Source organism: Anser brachyrhynchus, assembly GCF_964034855.1.
Source record: "Anser brachyrhynchus genome assembly, chromosome: 16".
Lineage (NCBI taxonomy): Eukaryota > Metazoa > Chordata > Aves > Anseriformes > Anatidae > Anser > Anser brachyrhynchus.
This window is the reverse complement of record NC_137734.1, coordinates 3,148,873-3,168,810: the sequence shown is the minus strand read 5'-3', so window position 1 is coordinate 3,168,810 and position 19,938 is coordinate 3,148,873. Positions and strand designations below refer to the sequence as shown.

General features: G+C 38.4%; 1 protein-coding gene across 4 annotated transcripts in view; it reads right to left on the bottom strand.

Moving 5' to 3' along the window:
- Window positions 1-19,938, bottom strand: part of DIDO1 (death inducer-obliterator 1) — a 58,005-nt gene that overhangs the window by 12,398 nt on the left and 25,669 nt on the right. For 3 of the 4 annotated variants that reach the window (XM_080558019.1, XM_080558018.1, XM_080558020.1), the window contains 9 exons: window positions 19,455-19,677; window positions 5,827-6,280; window positions 4,773-4,932; window positions 3,993-4,109; window positions 3,659-3,766; window positions 2,941-3,076; window positions 2,274-2,817; window positions 1,608-1,761; window positions 522-611 (listed from right to left, as the gene is read on the bottom strand). In XM_080558019.1, coding sequence (XP_080414145.1) covers window positions 522-611; window positions 1,608-1,761; window positions 2,274-2,817; window positions 2,941-3,076; window positions 3,659-3,766; window positions 3,993-4,109; window positions 4,773-4,932; window positions 5,827-6,280; window positions 19,455-19,677 — 1,986 coding nt within the window. Of the gene's footprint in view, window positions 1-521; window positions 612-1,607; window positions 1,762-2,273; window positions 2,818-2,940; window positions 3,077-3,658; window positions 3,767-3,992; window positions 4,110-4,772; window positions 4,933-5,826; window positions 6,281-9,843; window positions 19,678-19,938 lie in introns of those variants that run through there. The other variant, XM_080558021.1, reaches the window with a different exon arrangement.

The following is a 19,938-nucleotide window of genomic DNA, read 5'->3' as shown; positions in this document are numbered from 1 at the left end:
ATTCAATTAGTAATATTAAACCAGAATTAATTTTGTCATCAGACATACCAACTATTTATGTATTTCACATCAAGCTATACCTCTTTAGGTTCAGAATATTCAAATAATTATGAAAGAAATGGAAAATCCTTAGTTTCATGATTATATTTGCATACTGTGCTTCATTTTTACTAATTCTAAAGGGGTTTTAATAGTAAAACTTATTACATACACTTACTAATAATTTCCTAGTCTTTTAAAATTGAATTTCTATCTTCAGTAACTGAATAAATAGATTGCTTATATTCAATCATTGAAAAAACAATAGGTTGTATGAATGTTTAACTACTACACAGGGGAAAGATGATCAGCAGCTCAACAGGCAAACCTGTTTCTTCAATAAATCAAAAATTTCAAAGGAATAAGTGGTGTCAGTAGTTTTCTAGGTATGATCTACATCAATATAAATTAGTAAAAAGGAAATACTATCAAAAGCTGCTGTATATTTCTTCCTGATTTTGCAAAGGTTTTTAAGTAAATACCTTAGAAAGTGAAGATTTGAGTTTGCCAACATAATCCCAGACTGTCTTCGGTGAGATCCTCCCACCAATATGAATCGTGTCTGGTAAATCCTAAACAAGAAGTATTACATGGTAGTATAAGAAAAGGAAAGAGACTACAGTTTTGAAGCAGCGCAGATTGACCCATCCCAGTAGCTTAGGCGATAATGCAGTATTATATTTTAGTAAATTTGCACATATACATTCCTAATTTCAGACAGGCTATTTCCAAAATGCAAGGCGTTCATTATGGCATGTTACTGGAAGGCTGGCAGTACACACAAAGCAGAAAAGGCACTGCCTGACAAAAATAGCAGTGGAAGGTCAAATACTTTTGTATGCCTATCAGCTGATTTTATTTATTAGCTTTGCTTTTACAGGGAAGCTGTTATATGTAGTATAGGTTTTATCCACACTTTCAATTTATCTGAAATTTTTGCACCCATATGAATTCTAGTTAGCTTCCTGTCATGATGACAGTGAAACCCAAAGCAACAAGAGAGCCACCAACCCTCCTAATAAAAGACCTAAACCACATGCCTGAAACCTCCAGTCACAACAAATGCACTTCTTCAGAGAAATGAAACAACAGCTTAGTTGTTTCATCACAAGCTGTCATACTACCCAATTAGTTGAATGTACACCCTCCCAAAATATCATGCAACTGCTTTTAAAGTTAATAAAAGGATGATATTTTTAATAAAAGGCCAAACTTTTCTAATAGATCACATCAGTGATCGATCTGCTTGTGAGCAGAACAAGGCATCTATTTTAAAACACTGGCTCTAAAACTTTTCTTCAAAAACTGATCTTGAAATAAAGCTATTATTCTATGTTAGATACTAACATATATATAACCATATTAAAAGACATGAGAATTATTCGTAAATTTGTGAGGAATTTTTAAAAGGCTTCCTCTCCCCCCCCCTCGGGCTACTGTTCCTATTACTAAAGGGATGCAACTTTCCACTGTTACGTTTCCAATATAACAACATACACAGTGACCCCAGCCTTTCTAACAACAGGAACTGCAATATATTCTAAACGCATAAACATGTCAGTGCTAACCTCACTAAGATAATCAAAGCACCCGGAGACAGGGTATGCTTTAGTGACAAATTTGGCCACACTCTGCATATTAATAAATCCTTTCCAAATGGTGTTGAGGCGAGAGAGGAAGAGAGAAGTATCGCTGTCTTGAGGTGAGCGGGGCTCTGCAACACTGCAAAACAAATCCAAAAGAGAAAAGTTACAGACCACAGTAAGAGTGCTTCCTTCTTTTTCTTTTCTTCCCTCCTCCTACTGATCAATTACTTTATTTTAAACAAGTAAATAACAGAAGCCCTAGTAAATGCTTTGTTAATGTTTTCCACTTTCATCCAATACAGGATGAAAGTCTGGAGTACCTTTAAACCAACTCTCACAAACACTTACTATATTTGAATGTACATGCAGATTTAAAGTCAAATACCTTGTAAGTTTTATTTATCTGTTAAAACACATTGACTAATTTTTGCTGTCAATATATACTGATGCCCAGAAAATTTTACCAACTAGAGAAGGTAAACAAGGAGATGATGAATTAAAAATTTAACGTTCAGGTAATCGGATTCAAAGCTGAACATGCCTTTTGATTATTGGCAGGGTGGGGTAAGAAGCAGAGGGGGACAAACAAACTTTGAACATAACGAGACTAAAGATTCAGTGGCTTAGCTTACTATTAAATATACGCACCTGATATTGGGTGACTGATGAACAGCTAGGTATCTTCGATCTGGTGAGGATGAAGGTTTTGTTAATATTGATTTGGGGACAGTCATAACTGGTTTTGACATTTCCTGCTTTGTTTCCCCTGTTGAAACTTTATCAGATGCGGTACCAGAACGTAGGGCTGTTGTCGTAGTACCAGAGGAGCTGCTCATTGCCGTTCTAGGGTCTCTACCAGAAACTGTTACAGTTGTGACAACTCCACCAGTGCAAGAGGCAGGAAAAGTCGAAGGTTCTTCAGATGAAGAATCTGTGCTGTTATGGCCTTGAGTTGTAGGAATGTAAGTTCTTTCTAAGCTTGACTGGGAAACTGCTTCTGCTGCAGATCCAACTTCAGTTTCTTCTGTGTTTTCAGGTACTGCCTCTTTGGCAGGCTCTGCTGATGATGATGGTGCAGAGATTTCATATTTTGGCTGAACTTCTGGTTTAGACTTTGACTCTGCTTTTTTAACAGAAGCCGCTAACTTGGACTTCTTCGGTGGCACTTCATCTTCAGATGCTGAAATCTGACCTACAAATTAATTTTAAAATGTTTTTGATTACTACTTAACAATGACAAGGTTTGAGAGAAAAACAAGTAAGCAAACAACGCTTTTAATTCTTTTACTTCACACAAAGTCAACACCGTAGATACCTGTACAGATTTTGCAGTTCAGGTCAAAAAGATGGGCTCGATGTTGATTTGTTGTATCCTTCAACATACTGCTAAAAACATCTAGAGAAGGAGCACTATTCACATTTTGTACAGTTCGGGTTGACTCTTGCTGCTCCTAGAAGTGAACAAACACAGAAAACATTCTGGTTGATTGCTAATTTAAATCATAAAAAAATACTTTTGAAACCGTTAATTTCAGTTCTTTAAAAAGGTATTAAAGACTGTGCAGAACTACTGCTCTGAGCAGCACTTATAAAAAGATGGAATTTTGAAATATTCTTCCCCTTTTGTCATTTGTTTAAGAATATCATGTCAGAGTTCTCAAATACTACTAGTCCTCATTTCATTTCATGCAATTCTGAAGTAGATACTACCATATTAAATGTTTCCTGAGAATACAGAATTGTAATACTGATTACAGGGTTTTTTTGGGAAAACAATTGTTTTAAGATTTTGCTGTAAGCTGAGACAAAGGTCTGAAAAACATCATCTGATATTTTAGAAGTGCATGCAATATATGCCCAATATTACGTTGTTGCATTCCTTCAAACCAAAAGGAAAATGCTCATAGCACACCTACTAGGTAATATTCTTACAGTTCGTTGAAACAACCTGCATTTCTGATACAAAATTTGAGGCCCCAGTTAACATTTATCTCCCTTGACACCTTCATGCTGAAGCAATAGATAATACTTACATCAGAATCAGACACTGGGGGAGAATCTTCCATATTTACATCTGGCACATGTTCCCGTTTTACAGCTGTTTTCTTGATCTCGTGTGATTTGTTTCTTGACTCTAACATCTGAGAGAAACAAAAACACTTTAGTAAGAAGTCTGTGTATTGATTTTATAATTTTATTTTTTATTTTCTTATCAATTGGCTAGTGGAAGAGAAAAAGCCTACTGAAACTGGATGTTATTCATATTTCATCAGGAAGAAAATATATTAATGTAATATGGGTGGTAAAGGCTGGTGAAGTTACTGCCAGTTCGTATCTAAGGACACACTGGAAAATTGTATTGCTTACCGCTTTGGTTGGTTTCTCTTTCCATACAGACAGTTCTTTAGATAAAAGTTCTTCTGGTTTCATTCTCACTAGTTTTGACAGTGAGATTTCCTCACGAAGAACACGATGAAAAAGTCCCTAAAAACAAAACACACTTTGTTGCCATGCTGAATAGAATCTGCTCAGGTAATTAACACGATTTGCAGTGTTGAACTGTCAAAACCCTTTCAGGTTTCTTAATTCCCTATTAAAAATGCCAGCTAATCTTAAGAAAGCTTAGGAAGGTGCAGCAAGCAGAAAATAATGATGAAGTAATCATGAATTTTCCTCTTTACCATAAAATATACTGTCAATTCAACTGAACAGGAATTTCAAGAGATGAACTGCCACTCCTGTTTCATATCTATAGTAGAAATTTAAAAAAAAATGTGTTCTCTAGTCACTATTTCCATCTGCACCAGCTTCTTTTTCCTTTAAAAGATAAATTATCATGTACACAAGTAGTATCCCATATAAACTACAGAACGTCACAGAAGAAAAACAAAGTTGTTTTTTTTCTAAGAATGCCATTCAGTAAACAAATATTTCACTACAAAGGCCAATCTTAATAAATACATGCGATCCAACTGAACTTCCATTCCAACTGGATTATTTAAGATTTGAATGGCTTTAAAACAATTTTTTATAGCATAATTCATAAGCCTCTCTCTTGAAACTCTACATATTGAGGATAGATTTGGATGTATTATTAAAAAAACAGACTGTATTTCAGTATGTTTACTGTTTAAATAAATTCCAAACCTGATTTTTTGGGTCCTTGAGATTGAACATGATGCTACGGTATTTACTCTTGTACCGGTTGTCCGTAACTTGAAACAAATTAAACATCTCCTTTTCAATATTGAGTGCTACTTTCCCTACTTCACTCTCTGTCATGACCAGATCATCACTATCATTGACTCTGTTAAAAACAAGAAAGGGTATGCGCATTTATGTTAGGCACGAATCTTCAGGCAGCATTCATAAAAACTAACTTTTCAGAGGAAGGAGCTAACCTAGGCCTGTATTCACTCAGTGAGGACTCCCTTAAAACACATTTCAAAGCCAAAGTCTATCTCAGGACCTCAAAACATTAACTATGGCAACCTTTTGCTACTGTCTACAGAAGACCACAGAACACAGCCTTAATGAACTGAAGTCAGCCCTTACAAATACTCCTGCTCATGACACTGTAACTAGTTTTTTTTGTCATGAGCTACTGAGGGAGCTAAAACACTCAAGTTTTAATCTTAGACCCTCCACTGTGAACAGTATTTCTGTTTCAGAGACACTACCAGAGCACAGTGGCCTAAGTCTTGACAGCTGACAAGAGCTTTAATATTTGTGGGACAATGTTTCAGTTTTTTGTTTTTTTTTTTTTAAAGTAGTACAGTTGTTAACTTCGGGAGGAGAAGGAACCTCTGCCTCAGCAAGCCCTTCCAGCCTTTCGCTGTGATATTCCCTACACTACGCTTCGTACAACCTCTACATCTCCAAACACTGCCATTGCCAGATATCAGCTTCAGGTCACCTGCACTATAAACGTCTCTATGCTGTGATTTAGTTCTTCAGTTTTAATTCTCTCTCACTACAAATGGGACAGTGACTTTTTTTTAAGGCTTTTTCACATGCCCAATTATTTGACATCAGATTTTTTATTTTTAATAAAGCTGTAATGCTAAAAATACTTGTAGTAATTTCTAGCATAAATTAAATTCCTTAGTATCACTTAGCAAGAAAGAAACAAAACTCTGCAGCCTAACCCTTTATTTCTAGTTGTAGCTTCCTATATAAAATAAGTACTTTGAATTCCCACCTCTTCCATAAAATTTCTTTTAGGGACCGACGAATATTTTGTCGAATCTGCGAGTTGGGCTGGGACTGGATAGGGCTAGCTTGTGTTTTCGCTTGACTACTTCCAGATGCAGTAGAAATGGAAGACGGCGAAGGCCTTTTCAGTCCTCCAGCCAAACTGGATGCAGCTTGTTTTTTGGAACCCGACGAGTCATGTGAAAAAGCTGAATGTTTTGAAGGAACGCCGCCTGCTGAAGGCCATGGTTTCTTGGGAATTGCACCTTTGAAACTCCCAGCAGGTTTAAGTGGCTGCTTAATTAGTGATGTGCTAGAGAAGGATGGGGACTTCTTTGTAGGAAAATTTTTAGCGAGGGAAGACGTGTGCTTCTCCGCCATAGATGCTGAAGCAACAGCTTTCTTTGATGCCCCTATAAACTCTGTTGCTTTATCTTCATTTCTCTTCTCTTCCTTTTGAGCTGTTAAAACAAAGAAGAAAATGCAATATTAAATACTTAGCATTATAACTTCCTGTTTACGAAGACCAGTTGTCAATCTATAAGGAAGTCTGTGAAATGACACCTCTGAAGAATTATCAAGTATAAAATTTAAGCCATTTATTTTTAAAGCCTTTTTAAAAGCAATTTTAAAAAACGCGCAGAGGTTGACTTTTTTTTTTTTTTAGAAGAAATTTGCCTTTGATCCTTCACAGAGCACTTCTCAGAGACTGTCTGAAGAGTTTGAAAGAGTTGCATTTTGGTTGTAAAGGTAGAAAATCTTACTCACAAGCTCTGCAATAAATTGAAAAAAAAAGACACCACCTTCAAAGATTCTTGAGTTGGACTTCATGATTAAGCTTCAAAAAAATCCCACTTTCACAAAGTCTTTTTTTTTTTAAAAAAAAAGTAAGTAACAGAACCCATATCTTGCGTTTAATTAGATCTTCTATCAGATCTTCTCATTTACTTCCTAGCTAAACTCTAGATTTAATATTATAATAACATTTAATAATTAAATATTAAAACCATTGCTCAGACTGTGGCCATTTAATTCCCACCAACTATTCTGTTCACAATATCCAAAACCGGCATTTAATATTTTTTCTAACATCAATACATAGATACCCATAACGCACAAGAAAATTTACAAATTACAAGTGAAGGCTCCATATATTGAAGTTATAATTGCACAGGACTTTAAAAACAAGCATTTCTTTAGGTTGTATTTCACCTTTCCACATTTTGGCACTGAGAGGAACAATTCATCGTAATATGATAAGCCAAAAAACACCCTCCACTCAGCAAGCACGATTTGCTCCACCTCGGTTTACCAGAAACATCATTTGCAGGAGATCCGAGCTACAGTGGGCTACCGCTAAGACGTTTATTGTGACAGAACAAACAACGGTTTCTAGGGAAACCACCAAGCAACAACTCCTGAAACCAGGTTGTTCCGATTAGAAAAGCCAAAGTTACTTCCCCAAAAGTCTTTTTTCTCCTCACAAATCTGCATTTGACTATTGACCAGTTAGTGATATATATATTTTTTAATTATTATCTGATGTTTTCAGCTAGCAAGGTTTTGTAATCAGAAGAATTAGTCCCACAGCCCTAGCTACAGAGAGCTATGTGCTTTCCTGGGAAGGATGCAGAAATTTAACTTCGGTTACTTTCACGAAGAACCAAATGGACCCTCTTGGTCTTCCATATCTGCTACAGTGAGAGCAGACATTATCAGGAAGGGTCTAACAACCAATTTTCCTCAGACTTGACGGGGACAAAGGTAGGGAGCACTCCTCTGAAGCCCAGTTCAAGAAATCCTATAACAGCATACAGTTTGAATAGAAATACACCTCAGAAAGGGGAAGATTTGGATTGCCTAAGAAACATAACACAACTACTCATTTCTGAGTGAAACAGCCCTCCGACCTTTGCCCGTAGTTAAATTCTGTTAGACCCTGAACAGCTGTAGGCACCTCCAGCAGAAAGCAAGCTTGGAACGAGCTGCACTACACTGCCTCTTACTGCTAGCATGTTTCACCACCAATACACAAACTGGTGGTCAAGCTGTACCATAAAACCAATGCTGTACCTGAGTTTTCGTAAGGCTAGATATAGAGGTTATAGAGGTGGGTGCTAAACATCGTCTGGAACACAAAGCGAAGCAGCAGCAGATCCAGAAGCACTATATATGTGGATCCACTACGGGTGGATGACTTGCTGAAGTTTTCTGAGTGAAAACTATCTGAAGTGTAAGATGAAACATACTACATTAAATCACTTCAAAGAACGTGAAGATCTTACTATAGATTAAACTTCTTGTTCTCCCACTATTCCCCTACTTTTCCCTAGGGACTGGCCTCAGTTACTGACAGAAACTGAACACAAACCCAGGGGGACGTTGAGCTGGACTCACAATGACTTCTCTTCTGTTCCTGTTATCTCCCAAAGCCTACCCCACTAACATTACACTCTGTCAGGAGGCATTGAGCTATCCCAGGAAGGAGAACAGGGATCAGAAACTATCACTGATATTTTCAGTTTGGTCAAATTAGGCACCTGGAACTTAATATACTGAGGTAAAAAGCTGAACTACTTTGAATTAAGAGTCTTGAAAAGATAGAAGATGAATATCCAAAATGTGTGTATGATAAGGTTGTGAGAATTTCTCTACTTCTGGTTCTTGGTTTATCTTCTGCACAGACTTGTCTCTTCAGCCACGCAGGACAGAAGCACACCTCTGTCTCACTGCGGGACGGCAGGACAGCACAGCTCGGGGTTCAAAATGACCACAGTACAATTCGGTCCTCGGTGCTAAGACATTTAGTTCTTTTGGGTTGCAGCATAAGTACAAAACATGAAATACTAAGCTTACATTCCATACTTATAGTTTTATGATTTGTTCAAATTAGTTAACAAGTACACTGACAGAACTAAGAACAGCAGTCAAGATGTTGTGTATATATAAAAAAAATCCATGACCCAAACCTTCCTGTGTTCCAACAGCTATATCATAGTAAAACTATATACATGTAAAATAAATAAACAGTACTAGTGCAAGGGCAGATTGAAGTTCCCAGGGTTGATAGGCAGCAGCATCAGTACGGATTCAAGAAGAAAGATGCACAAGCATCCTTTATTCTGCAAGTTCACATCATGGCTATTTTGAAGTGTTTCCACAGTAGAGCACGTAACTCTATGCTTCTTTAACCAACAGAAAATGTGCAAATATTTCAGCCTTACGGAAGCCTAATAGTCTCACAAACTAAAATACTACCTTATAACAATTAGAACTGTCTACCTAACTGTACTTGATGGCAGGGATTCTGTGTGTTGTAAAAGATACCTACACTACATAGGCCATTTAGTGCTTCAAAACATCTGTGAAGTACTTTCTCAAATTTGCAGGACACCTCACTACATTTGAAGGATAGTGAAGTGGTGTGTGTATTTTGACAAAGTATCAAAGGTACTTACATCCTACATATGCCAACAACCTTTGACAGAGGTAGATGAACCTCATCTTAAAAAAAAAACCCTCATATCCCATTTTGACTATGACAAAACTGATCTGCCCCGTCAGATTTTTTGGTTTACTGACAGGATTAGTGTTCTGCCAGACAATCCAGCTGCACCAACTCACTCTGTCCTTGCACAGGTCTTGTATCCAATGCACAGGAGGGCAGGAGCACACAGCCGAGCGCGGGGAAGGAGCAGGACTGCCTCTTCTGGTGGCAGCTCACCAGTCCATTGACTCAGCTGCAAGATGAGCACGCCCCCAGCTTGCACCATCTTCTGATGGGCGCTATGGCAAGTGCGTGTTTGGAAAAGTTAACAGAAGTATGTACTCTTTTCAGAGAGCAGTATACCAACATACGTGGAATTTCATTTCTGCACAGATGTCACCGTCGCTCAGCAAACAGATGGGAGACACAACAAACGGGTATTCTCTCCAATCTTTGCCTTGCAGTTCACAAACAGCTTGAAGAGAAGACGCAGTCAATGCCTACCACATACAGTGGCCGCTGTATTTCGTACTGTGATGTTTCCAGTTCTTTTTATCAGTAGCACCAGTGTACAGTACCTATATTAAATGCTCTTAAACCGATTTTACCATAAAAGGATAAAGACTGCTCCAGAACATCAGCCCATTCAGCCTAACAGGAGTTTCACCACAGACAGATCAGTGCCAGAAGGAAGAATCCGGTGACTCTTCTATCCAGCACTTCTGAATCCCTGGGCTTGATCTTAGCAATAGTACTAAAACAAAACGAACCCCCCAGTGAATTCCAATTTTCCCCATTTTGTCTTGTGGCCTGCTTACAAGGACAGCAACAAGATTCTTACTGACTGAAGGGAGGCTTGGGCTAAAAGACCGTGAGGTACAGATGGAGCTCATGAGTCAGCTCATTTCCAGAGCGAGACCCAGCGAATACTCAGGCAGGAAAAGAAGTGCATTCTTTGTAGGGCTTAAGAAATAGCATTGCTATGGTATGCTCACTAGGCACAACTATAATCTCTCCCACTAGATGTCATCAGATACAGAAGCCCTCCCCTAAGGAAATTCCTGTTAAAGCTAAGCCAAATATTACAACACGTAGCTAAGAATGAAACTTCTGTAAGTGGTACCGAACTGCCACATGATCTGCTGTGTTACAGATGAACCCGCTGAAAGCCTGATGGTTAAGTATCGCCTTCCTAAACCTCAGCATTGATGTTCTAACGTTGTAAATTGGTCACTGAGGTCAAATTCAAGAATGATTTCCACAGTGTAGCACTGTTCAATTGTGTGGGAAGGATTTGCAGGAAACGCTTGCATGGTAATCCCTCACCTACACTGGGAGGTTGCGTTTTGCACCACCAGAATGTAAGTTACCCAAGAGAAACTTTGTTCTTCCTTTGATCTCTTCAGAATATTTCTACGTAACATTAAAGCATATCCTGGTTCTTTGCCCCCCTTTTCCTTTCCACCTAAATCTCCAGAAAACTAGCTTTGGAAAGCCACTTCAAAATACCTGCCACTCCATCCACAGCTTCTATTTAAATTCTCATTTATGATGGGTTATTTTGCTGGAGACACTATCTAGTTATTTCAATTTTTAAACACCTGAAGTGTGCTATTCATTCCGTTTTGCTTAATTTTACAATTATCTAGATTACAGTTCTTTAAAGAAATTCAATTTCTTGCTCAAGCTATAAACTGTGCTTTAGATAAACCATAGGCAACTATACTTGAAGAGTGTCTTGCTAAGAGACTGTACGGCTCACATTTAAAAAAAGAATCTTTGCAACTAAGAAGTGTCACAAATAGTAGCTCAGAACATCATTAAGGAATTTTGCGAAATGTATCTTGCAGTCATGCAAGTTGATTGCTTGTTACAGAGTACTTCTGAGAAGTTTCCTACAGAATTAAAACACGGCATAACGCCGCTCAGACACCGAAACTATTGACGCTAGTACCTAATATTGTCTTAACATTTCACCGCGTTCTCTCTCCTCCCCTGCCTACACTAATCTGTTTTTTCTTCCCATGATAAAATTCCCTCAAGGAAGCGTAGGGAGGACGGGACGATGGGTGCATCTCGTTCAGCTTGCACAGAACTTTCCGGTTTCACAAAGCGCTGATGCAGGGGAGCAGGACTTCACCAAGCCAGCACTTCAGAAGAGTCTTGCAGATCAGTGAGCCTTTACAGCCCCACAGCACAGAGGCTGCTGAAGCACACGCGGGTTCTACAGACATTTTTCATTCTCCCCTTTCTCTCACCAAAATAGAGAATTTTAGAAAAAGATTTAGAAAGCAAATGTGTGCACCACACGCAAGTTCTTGGAGGCAGCAACAGTAAGAGAGCTGGTGGAGTTAACATTCAGAAATTGGAGAATTTTTGTAAAATTCCACAATACAAATAATAAAACCTAAAAAGCAGCACACAGCTATTTGTGATTCACGTTTTGAAGTGGACCACTTACTACACCGAAAAGGATTTTATGCCCTTTTGAAAAAAGTCAAATTAGAGGGAGCAAAATTCACCATACCAGTGTAGCCTTGTAGCTGTCCAAATAGTAAAAATACCTACTAAAAGGTATTCTCGGAAAGCCTGTGTAAAGGCTAGCCAGAACTGAGCAATTACGTGTTTTGAGACAAGCTCATCTCTAAAGATAGGAAACAGCACTGGCCTTAATGATAGCTTAAACATCTGATTGGGATACAGGTGTGAGCAGAGCACCTAGAAGCAATAAACTGCTTATGAATACACACACACAAGAACAGTACTTTGAGTGTCACTCAGTAATTGGCCTGTGAATTGGCACTGTGAAGTTTCGTATGGTCCTGCTGCTCCTTCTCACTCAGAGGCAGGCAGTAGCTGCAGCAGCAGTTTCTCTGTGCAGTCGTTCCAGCGTGCTGCAGCTGTCCCGTCTGAACATTACAGAAGGTGAGGGCAGCTCATTTTGACACGTATCCCTGAAGGGATGATCTCTTGGCTCAGAGATGAAACACGCTGCCCCAATTAATCAATATCTGATTTTAGGAACAGCAAGTTTACCTTTGTAAGACTGCTGAAACACAGGGTGGGCAGGACTCCTCAGCCAAATTTAGATCTGTTTTCCCAACAGCTTCCCTTTGCCACTTAGCCCAAGTCTTACAGAACTTGTCTCATGACCCCTTTCTGCATTAGTGACAGAAATAATCTTTGCAGCGCAGAATTTAACTAATCTCTCCACCCCAATGAAGTGGCTGTTACAGAAGTTTAAGGCCCCCCCCCCCTTTTTTTTTTAAGTGAAACCTTTGACGCATCAGCTAACTAAAAGTTGAACAAAATACACGGGTGAGCTGGTGCCGTAGATGTCAGTTATAAAGCACTCTACAATGGGAAGTTACTTACCAGTTAAGTGACGTTCCTCAAGAGCAGCCTTTGCAAAGCCACACTGCTGGGATGCATGCCTGCTATCTCAGAGCCTCAGAAACTTGTCGAAGAGTCAATCCTGTTAGGTGCCACTGAAGCACCCTCTTGTGGCACTGAACATTCAATGCCCAAGGCTGTGAAGGTGAGGTGTAGTTCGGAATCGCTTCTACTCCAGTCGTGCAATTGCTGCTCTCCTGAAGCCTATTTTTGCCAGACTTGTAATTTCTCTCAGAGATAGCTTAGCGTTAGTTTTAAGTCACTGAAAAGCATTGAACTACTCTTAAACACGTTTCGGTGTTAGTTTTCACTGTTAATAGCCTCTGAAACGGTGTGGAGAAGTCTTTCCATTTCCACTTTCAGTACCAGATCAAACTTTATTACCCAACACTAATGTTTACGAGGTGTACCTCCTGCCCTGTTTTGTTTTTTTTTTCAAGCCTCTATCAGTTCCAATCTCTACAATGAGCAGCCCTAATAATTAAAGCGATTCTGTGTGCCAAGCCTCTATATCCAGGCATACAAAGAAAGTAAGTCCGCCTTTAAAATTAATCAATTTAGGAAGCTTTTGAGACAAGGGTCTCTTCTGTAGTGATGATTTGTTTGCATTTGAGCCAACACTGTAGCTATGCTCATGCACCTGTAGTTCAGACATGCAAAGCTTTGTTTTAATCTATATGAAATTATAGTGATTTATCTTATCCATATTAGATGACTACATCTTCACAACTATGCCACTCCTGAGGGGAAGAGAGGCACCGTCCGCTGTAGAGTAAAAGAGGGCTCCATATTTTTCAAGAACCATTTACGGATTGGTACCATCACTCCTTGCAGGGATAGGCCATCTTCAGGTTCCATGTTCAGTACAGGTCAAACACAACGAACCACCAGCACCAAGATCAGCAGCAAAACTTGACTCCAAAGTGCAAGAGATTGCCTCAAAAAAAGCCTTTTATTTGGGGACTAGCATGGGAAAACCTTTTTCACTGGCTATGCAGTCAATTAAGTTCAAAGAACTAAAGTAGTATTAGTAAAAGAAAGCAAAACAGCAGTAGAGGGTGGTGAGGTTTTTTTTAATCAAACTTTCATCACTTTCAGTTTTAGTGACAAGAGGTAAACCACCCTAATAGTCATAGTGCATCTGTAAGTTGTACCAGGTTTCTTCCCCATCCCCAACCCTTCTCTTCTGCAACAGTACCTCACTCTGAAACCAAGTATCCATGATGGCAAGTCTACTGGCTTTCTGTCGTCCAAGCACCACAGGGGTGCCAGATGCTTGAAAGGCACAACAGGAAACATGCCACCAACGGGGACCAGCCTTCCTAACTTAGGATACATGGCAAAAATCTTCATGTGGCACACAGCCACAGGACAGATGTAACATACCTGGTAGAGCTGAGAAGGGGAGCTCCAGTAGTTCACAGGCAGGAGTTGACCATCGCTCCCCAGGGATGCCACTGCTCCTTTTTATAGGCTGAGTCCCAGGGGATGCTGGCTTCAGCAGCCACTACTGGTCTGCATCACTCCATAGCCAGGGTTCAGATCAGCCAGCAGCCCCTCTGCCAGCACAGCCCCCGCCAGATGCAAGTTCAGTACTGGAGCAGTGGTACACCAGCCACTGCTGTTCTATGATCCTTCCAAGGTCAACTCCAACATGAATTTCTCAGTTCTGGCAGATTCATCTCAAATATTCTGATCATTATTTGGTCCCTCAGCAGCCTTTCTAAAAACTCCCCTAGTTACAAAGGGTTAAGCCTAGACCACATACACAGCAGCCCAGTGTACCAGAAAATTGCTAACATAAAATGAGTCATTTTTTATTCCCTTGGTACTATTCAATAATTAATGCTTCTTAGAATGGGTCTACATTGTAGAATAGCTACAGCATTAAGCAAAGATACCTTAGCTTTCAAGGTGTTATTTCAGGTACCAGAAATCGCTTAGTTTTAATAATTTGGAACTCAGCATGCGCTAACTTATCTTACAGGGGAACACTCCCACTAAAATAGAAGCATCAAGCTTAATGACAGTCAGCCCTTGCAATCAAACTTGCCTATGACTTAAGAACAGCTCCTCAGTTTAAGTACAACGCTTTCGTAATAGTTAAGCTGAACCAATACAAGTTTAACCACTTGCACTCACTAAACTGAGGAGTCACAACTTAAGCCAGTACAAACTTATCTGAAGAGAAGTTAAAGTGCCACCAGTCTGTGTACAGAAATGGCCTTATTTTTTTTCTTTCCACAGTTGTATTTACAGCCTCATACATCGCTCCTACCTCCTGAGCCATAGTTCCTCTGGTCTTGAGTATACTACATTTTCCCCCTGCACTCTTTATAGTCGCATATGTTCTTTCTTTCCTGTCTTGGTACTGTATTATAAAAATCACAGAAGGAAAAAAATACATAAATTACGTATGCTATAATCCTATCATTTTTGTATGCATATTTTCTGATTATGGGCTCCCAGTATGACTGCACTGCCCTGCTTAAGTCTTCATATTTTGTTGGTTTTTGTTTGCACGAACAAAGCAGACCGGGTGCCCTTTGAATGTGGGATCATTAATTATACAAGAAAACATCATTCAGATTATCAAAAGGTCTTAGACATAGAAAAGCTGAACTGCAAAAGAACTGAAGAAAAAGAGAAGAAAGGGGATAACAAAAGCCAAGATTGTATCGCCAGAGGTAGCGCTCTCCAAACCTCACCTCCTCACTTCCAGTAGGTGGCAGCATTAAGTTGTCTCTCCCTAATTCACCGCTGTAAAACGAGGAGCACCGCAAATACCGTACTTTTATCTTCTTAATGGAAAGCTTCCCCTTAAAGTCCCACTCATTAACAATGCTATGAAATACTAGTACCAACTAGGACAACAGATTACTATAAGCCCATATTTTTTTTTTTAACCGTTTAAGGAAACAGAAGTCTGTGAAAACGAAAAGCTTTTTACTCAGCCAGTTCTACCACAAGAACAGCATGAAAAATACACATCAGATGCGTTTACCTAACAAAACCTCTTACTCTCCTGTGCACTTAGCTAGTTTTATCAATAAATGCAGGTAGTTGTTTACATAGCTTTAACACCTGAGTTAAAAGTCAGCTGATTATTTAAGTCTAACAGGAGAAGCTCTAACAGGAGAAGCCTGCTGAATTTCAACAGATTCAAAGCACAAACATGAATACTTGGTGCTTATGACTGGCTAGTTTAAAAATTGTGATACTGCAAACTCCTATCATCTTCCTCTCCTTCTAGATTCATTTTCTATCTTGAACTGGTGATGTATCTGCTGCTGCCTCCTATTTGACAGTTAGAAACTGAAAAACGTAGTAAAGTCTCTTCCAAGTGTTTTTCTCTCAGTCAGAAAACATGAACTCAAGTGCTTCAAACACACACAAACCTTTCTGTCAACAAGTGGTCCAACCACTGTTATTTTTACAAGGGAAAAGAAGGCAAATGTTTGAAGCGTTCCCTTACCCACGTGAAGAGCTTTCATTTTAAACAGTTTTTTGAACTGCTAGTGAAAGTTATTTTTTCTGCAGAAATGTAATGCAGAATTACATGCAGAATTTAGAAAAAAGTTGTGTGCAATGCTTCTTTAAACCAATGCCTTGTGTGCATCCCACTCTGTATATAGCAGCTGAGAAACTTACTATGCTTCAATGGCATTTTCCAATCTGCCAGTACTGTGCTCTGCTTCGCAAAATCACTCAATAGCTTTGCCAAAGCCTTTTCTTCTGCTGTAATTACAACTAACCAGAAAGAAAAAGAGTTTTCTAAATCTTTCAGAATGCTTTTTAGTATTATAAAAAAGCAATTGGAAATTGAGATGCATTCCCACCACATTTGAAACGTGAGATGCAATTCCCTCTCTAACAATCTTTTGCAAGATTAGGTAGACACTAAGAGCGGCCTATGAGGCTTGACTGGGCAACTTAAATATTAAGTATTTTGCCTTCTTTTAAAAATCAAGAGAAAGAAAAACAACTCATGTTTCCTGGAGACGTGGGGTAGGATACGGATCCAGATGTCTTTCAAGTATTTCTTTTATTGAAGACACTGCAATCAGCCTTTGACACAGGAATGTGCTGCTATTAACTGCATGGTACTTGCACCTTTTTTTGAACAGAGTGGGTGGGGAAAAAAAGGGGGCTTGGTGGTCAGGTGTATATTTAAATATACTTGCTATATGCCCTCGCCACCAAGAACAATTTTAGGAGTGAGGTGACTTTCTTCCTTCTTCAATTTAAAACTACTGTCATATGGAAGAACAATATTGTATCTGACAGGTACACATTAATTGTATAAAATAAATGCATGCCCAAAACATGTTATACTGACTAATAGAAAAAGTATTCCAGAGTAATTTGGCAAATCATGTTAAGTTCACTTAACTCCTAAAGGGCCTCATACGCACTCAGGTCACATAAATAAGGATTCGCAGAACACAGCTTTAAGTTCTGGGGACGGAGTCCATATTTAGAAATATCGTGTGTGGAAGAATCCCACCCTCAGCCTCCTCTAAGTGAGCTTAAGTTCACCAAGTGAGCTTAGACACCCAAGATGTCTGAACGAGACAGCTTAAGTATCTTACATAATCAATGCTCAGAAACAAGCAGTTCTAAACAGTGAGGCACTGTTATTAGGTTACTATCTAAACTAAATTGTTTCACCCACTGAAGGTGTTTCTCTCTTAAGACTAACTTGGAGTTGTAGCTTTTAGATACTTGAAGTGAGATAACTCCCCCTGATTTCCGTAATGCTGTAACTTCTACGTCTTGAACAGCAAATAAAAATTTGCTAAATATAACTTATAGAATACTCTTAAAGAAGATGCAATAGCAGCTTCTCAGGAAGATTATTATAGACCACACCTGTCCAATCAATAAAGCAGAAAAACCTTTTTACCCAAATACATACACAATTTACTTGGTAATTTAGTAGTGTGGTACAGAGTCCCCACAGATTAGTGCAGCTTACCTTAATAACAGCAATCTGAAGTTCTTCCTTGCATTTGGCATGACAGATCTTCATCACACGAACTAGGTTGTTTTCTATTAATTACTGAAGTCTAGCATACACACAGATTTTTGCACTAATTTAACAATTTAGTTAAGGCAGTCCAACTTTCTATTGGAATTGGTTAAATCTGTGCAACTTCCATGTTGTAAAATTTAAGAACCCCTTAAAAAAATAAAAAACCCCACCAATGTCCTTGCCTCAAATCCTGTATTCCTGTCTCCAAGGAAAATAAGCTATAGTAATAAGAGCATTTTAAGTGATATGGTTACACTGACATTTGTAATTATATTGAGATAGAAAGTGTGATAAAAATTTCACATGCAAAATAAGCCCTTCTAGTTTCATTTAGATCTCTCTCTCCCACTAGTTAGATGCATTTAAAATGCTACAGTTTCCGATGATAAAGCTACATTTTTTTTTTTTAGAAAAAGTTTAAAATGCAAAGTTATAAAAATGCGTTTTAAGAGTTCACTATAGAAAGAGGCATAGGGCCTAAGTAGCCAATAAAACAAAACTATGCAGGGAATTTATAACCCTTTAAACTTTTCATTTGGGTAAATAAATTAAAACAGGCCTAGTAAGTCTGGTATATGCTAGAATAGTAAATTGAACAATATAAACACTGAGGGATCATCACCTACCTTAAAAAACATCTAGAAAATCTAATCGTAGTAATAAATATAATCTATGAATTTATCAGTTACTATATATAAAGTGTTTAGTAACTCTGTTTATTTCTAGAAGTAAAATTGGCTCAAGTGTGGCTAAGAAAGCTGGGAGATCTGAAATTCTGAACTCATTCATCTTTGAGAAAATACTAGGTCGTGTGTTTTGTGAACGTGAAATGTAAGATTTCATTTGAAGTTCCATCACTGCGTCACAAAATACTTAGCTGGAGTCAATCAAAACACGTCATCATCAGAAAGACTTGCTCAGGATACAAAGCAATATTTACTTACCTTTGTGTGTGTTACAAGGATGCTATTCAAAACCTGCAAAAATATGCAAGGCAATGTTTCTGCCTGATACCCACTTAAGATGTGTTCTTGTGTGTGTGGATAATGTGTGAAGTATGAACATATAAATAGAAAGGAAAAAAAAAGTACTGCCTCCCCCCAAACTTAAAATTAAAGAATGGTCCTCAAATTATTTCATGTAAGGAAGAAAAGCAGCAGGAAGAGCTGGAGTATACTTGACAGTTAAAAGCTGTTTGCAGAAGTGTAAAGGATTGTTGGATACCACGTCGGAGATGTCATTCTCGGCACTAGCAATGAAAATGCAAGACCTGAGAGAAAGGTGCCAAATCTAAATCACAAAAATACAATTCAAATTAGTACAGTCAATTGCTGATTCAAGGTGCACACTGTGCAACCTTTTTTTAAGCTTCACACAAATGTAACAATACTTACCTTTTCCAGATCATACACAGTTATTGTCTTTATGGGAAAAATTTAAAGCTTAATCATGAAGTTTGCATCCACAAATCAGCTGGGTAGACTGACAGGCTCTTAATCATACAACTGTCATATGATACAAATGAAACTTCAACAAGTGTTTCCCATTTACGTGCATCTGTGTGTGTGAATCTTTGAAGGTGGAGAAAAGACGTTTTGTACCGTATTAAGCAAAAAAAAGAAAAATATCCTAAACTCCCTAGTCTTGCAGAGCCAAGAATGGATGGGTATTCAAAGAAAACGTAAATGATTATTCAGGAATATCCCTATGCGATACATACATTTGAACAACAGTGAAGATGAAATGGCAGCAGTCTTTTCAGGCTTTACAGCATTGTAATTATGATCGCTTGCCCAGGAAGGTGTGCTGTTTTCTACTGCTGGCTCTTTAGCGTAAGGTTGAGTGTTTGCCTCAGTCTTGGCAGATGTCAAAACCTTCTTCATGGTCATCTCTCTTTTCTCAGGATATTGTCTCTTCTGGTTTGAAAGCGGTTTAGTACCTGTCTGTAGTGATTAGAAGAATCTTAATTACTAATACTCAAATATAACGTATTTTGCAAACAGTTACATATAGGTAAACAAGTTTCTTTTATAGTAAACTCCTATAAATGCACTTGAAATTAAGCATTTTCACATTCAAGTTTTTAAAGCAAAACATAATACATTGTACCTTCAGGAGCAGAGAATGGCTAAAAAATAAAAGCCTCAAAACAACTGTGTTTTCTGTCAATTTTTGTTTGAAAAACTACCAGCCATACTACAGTT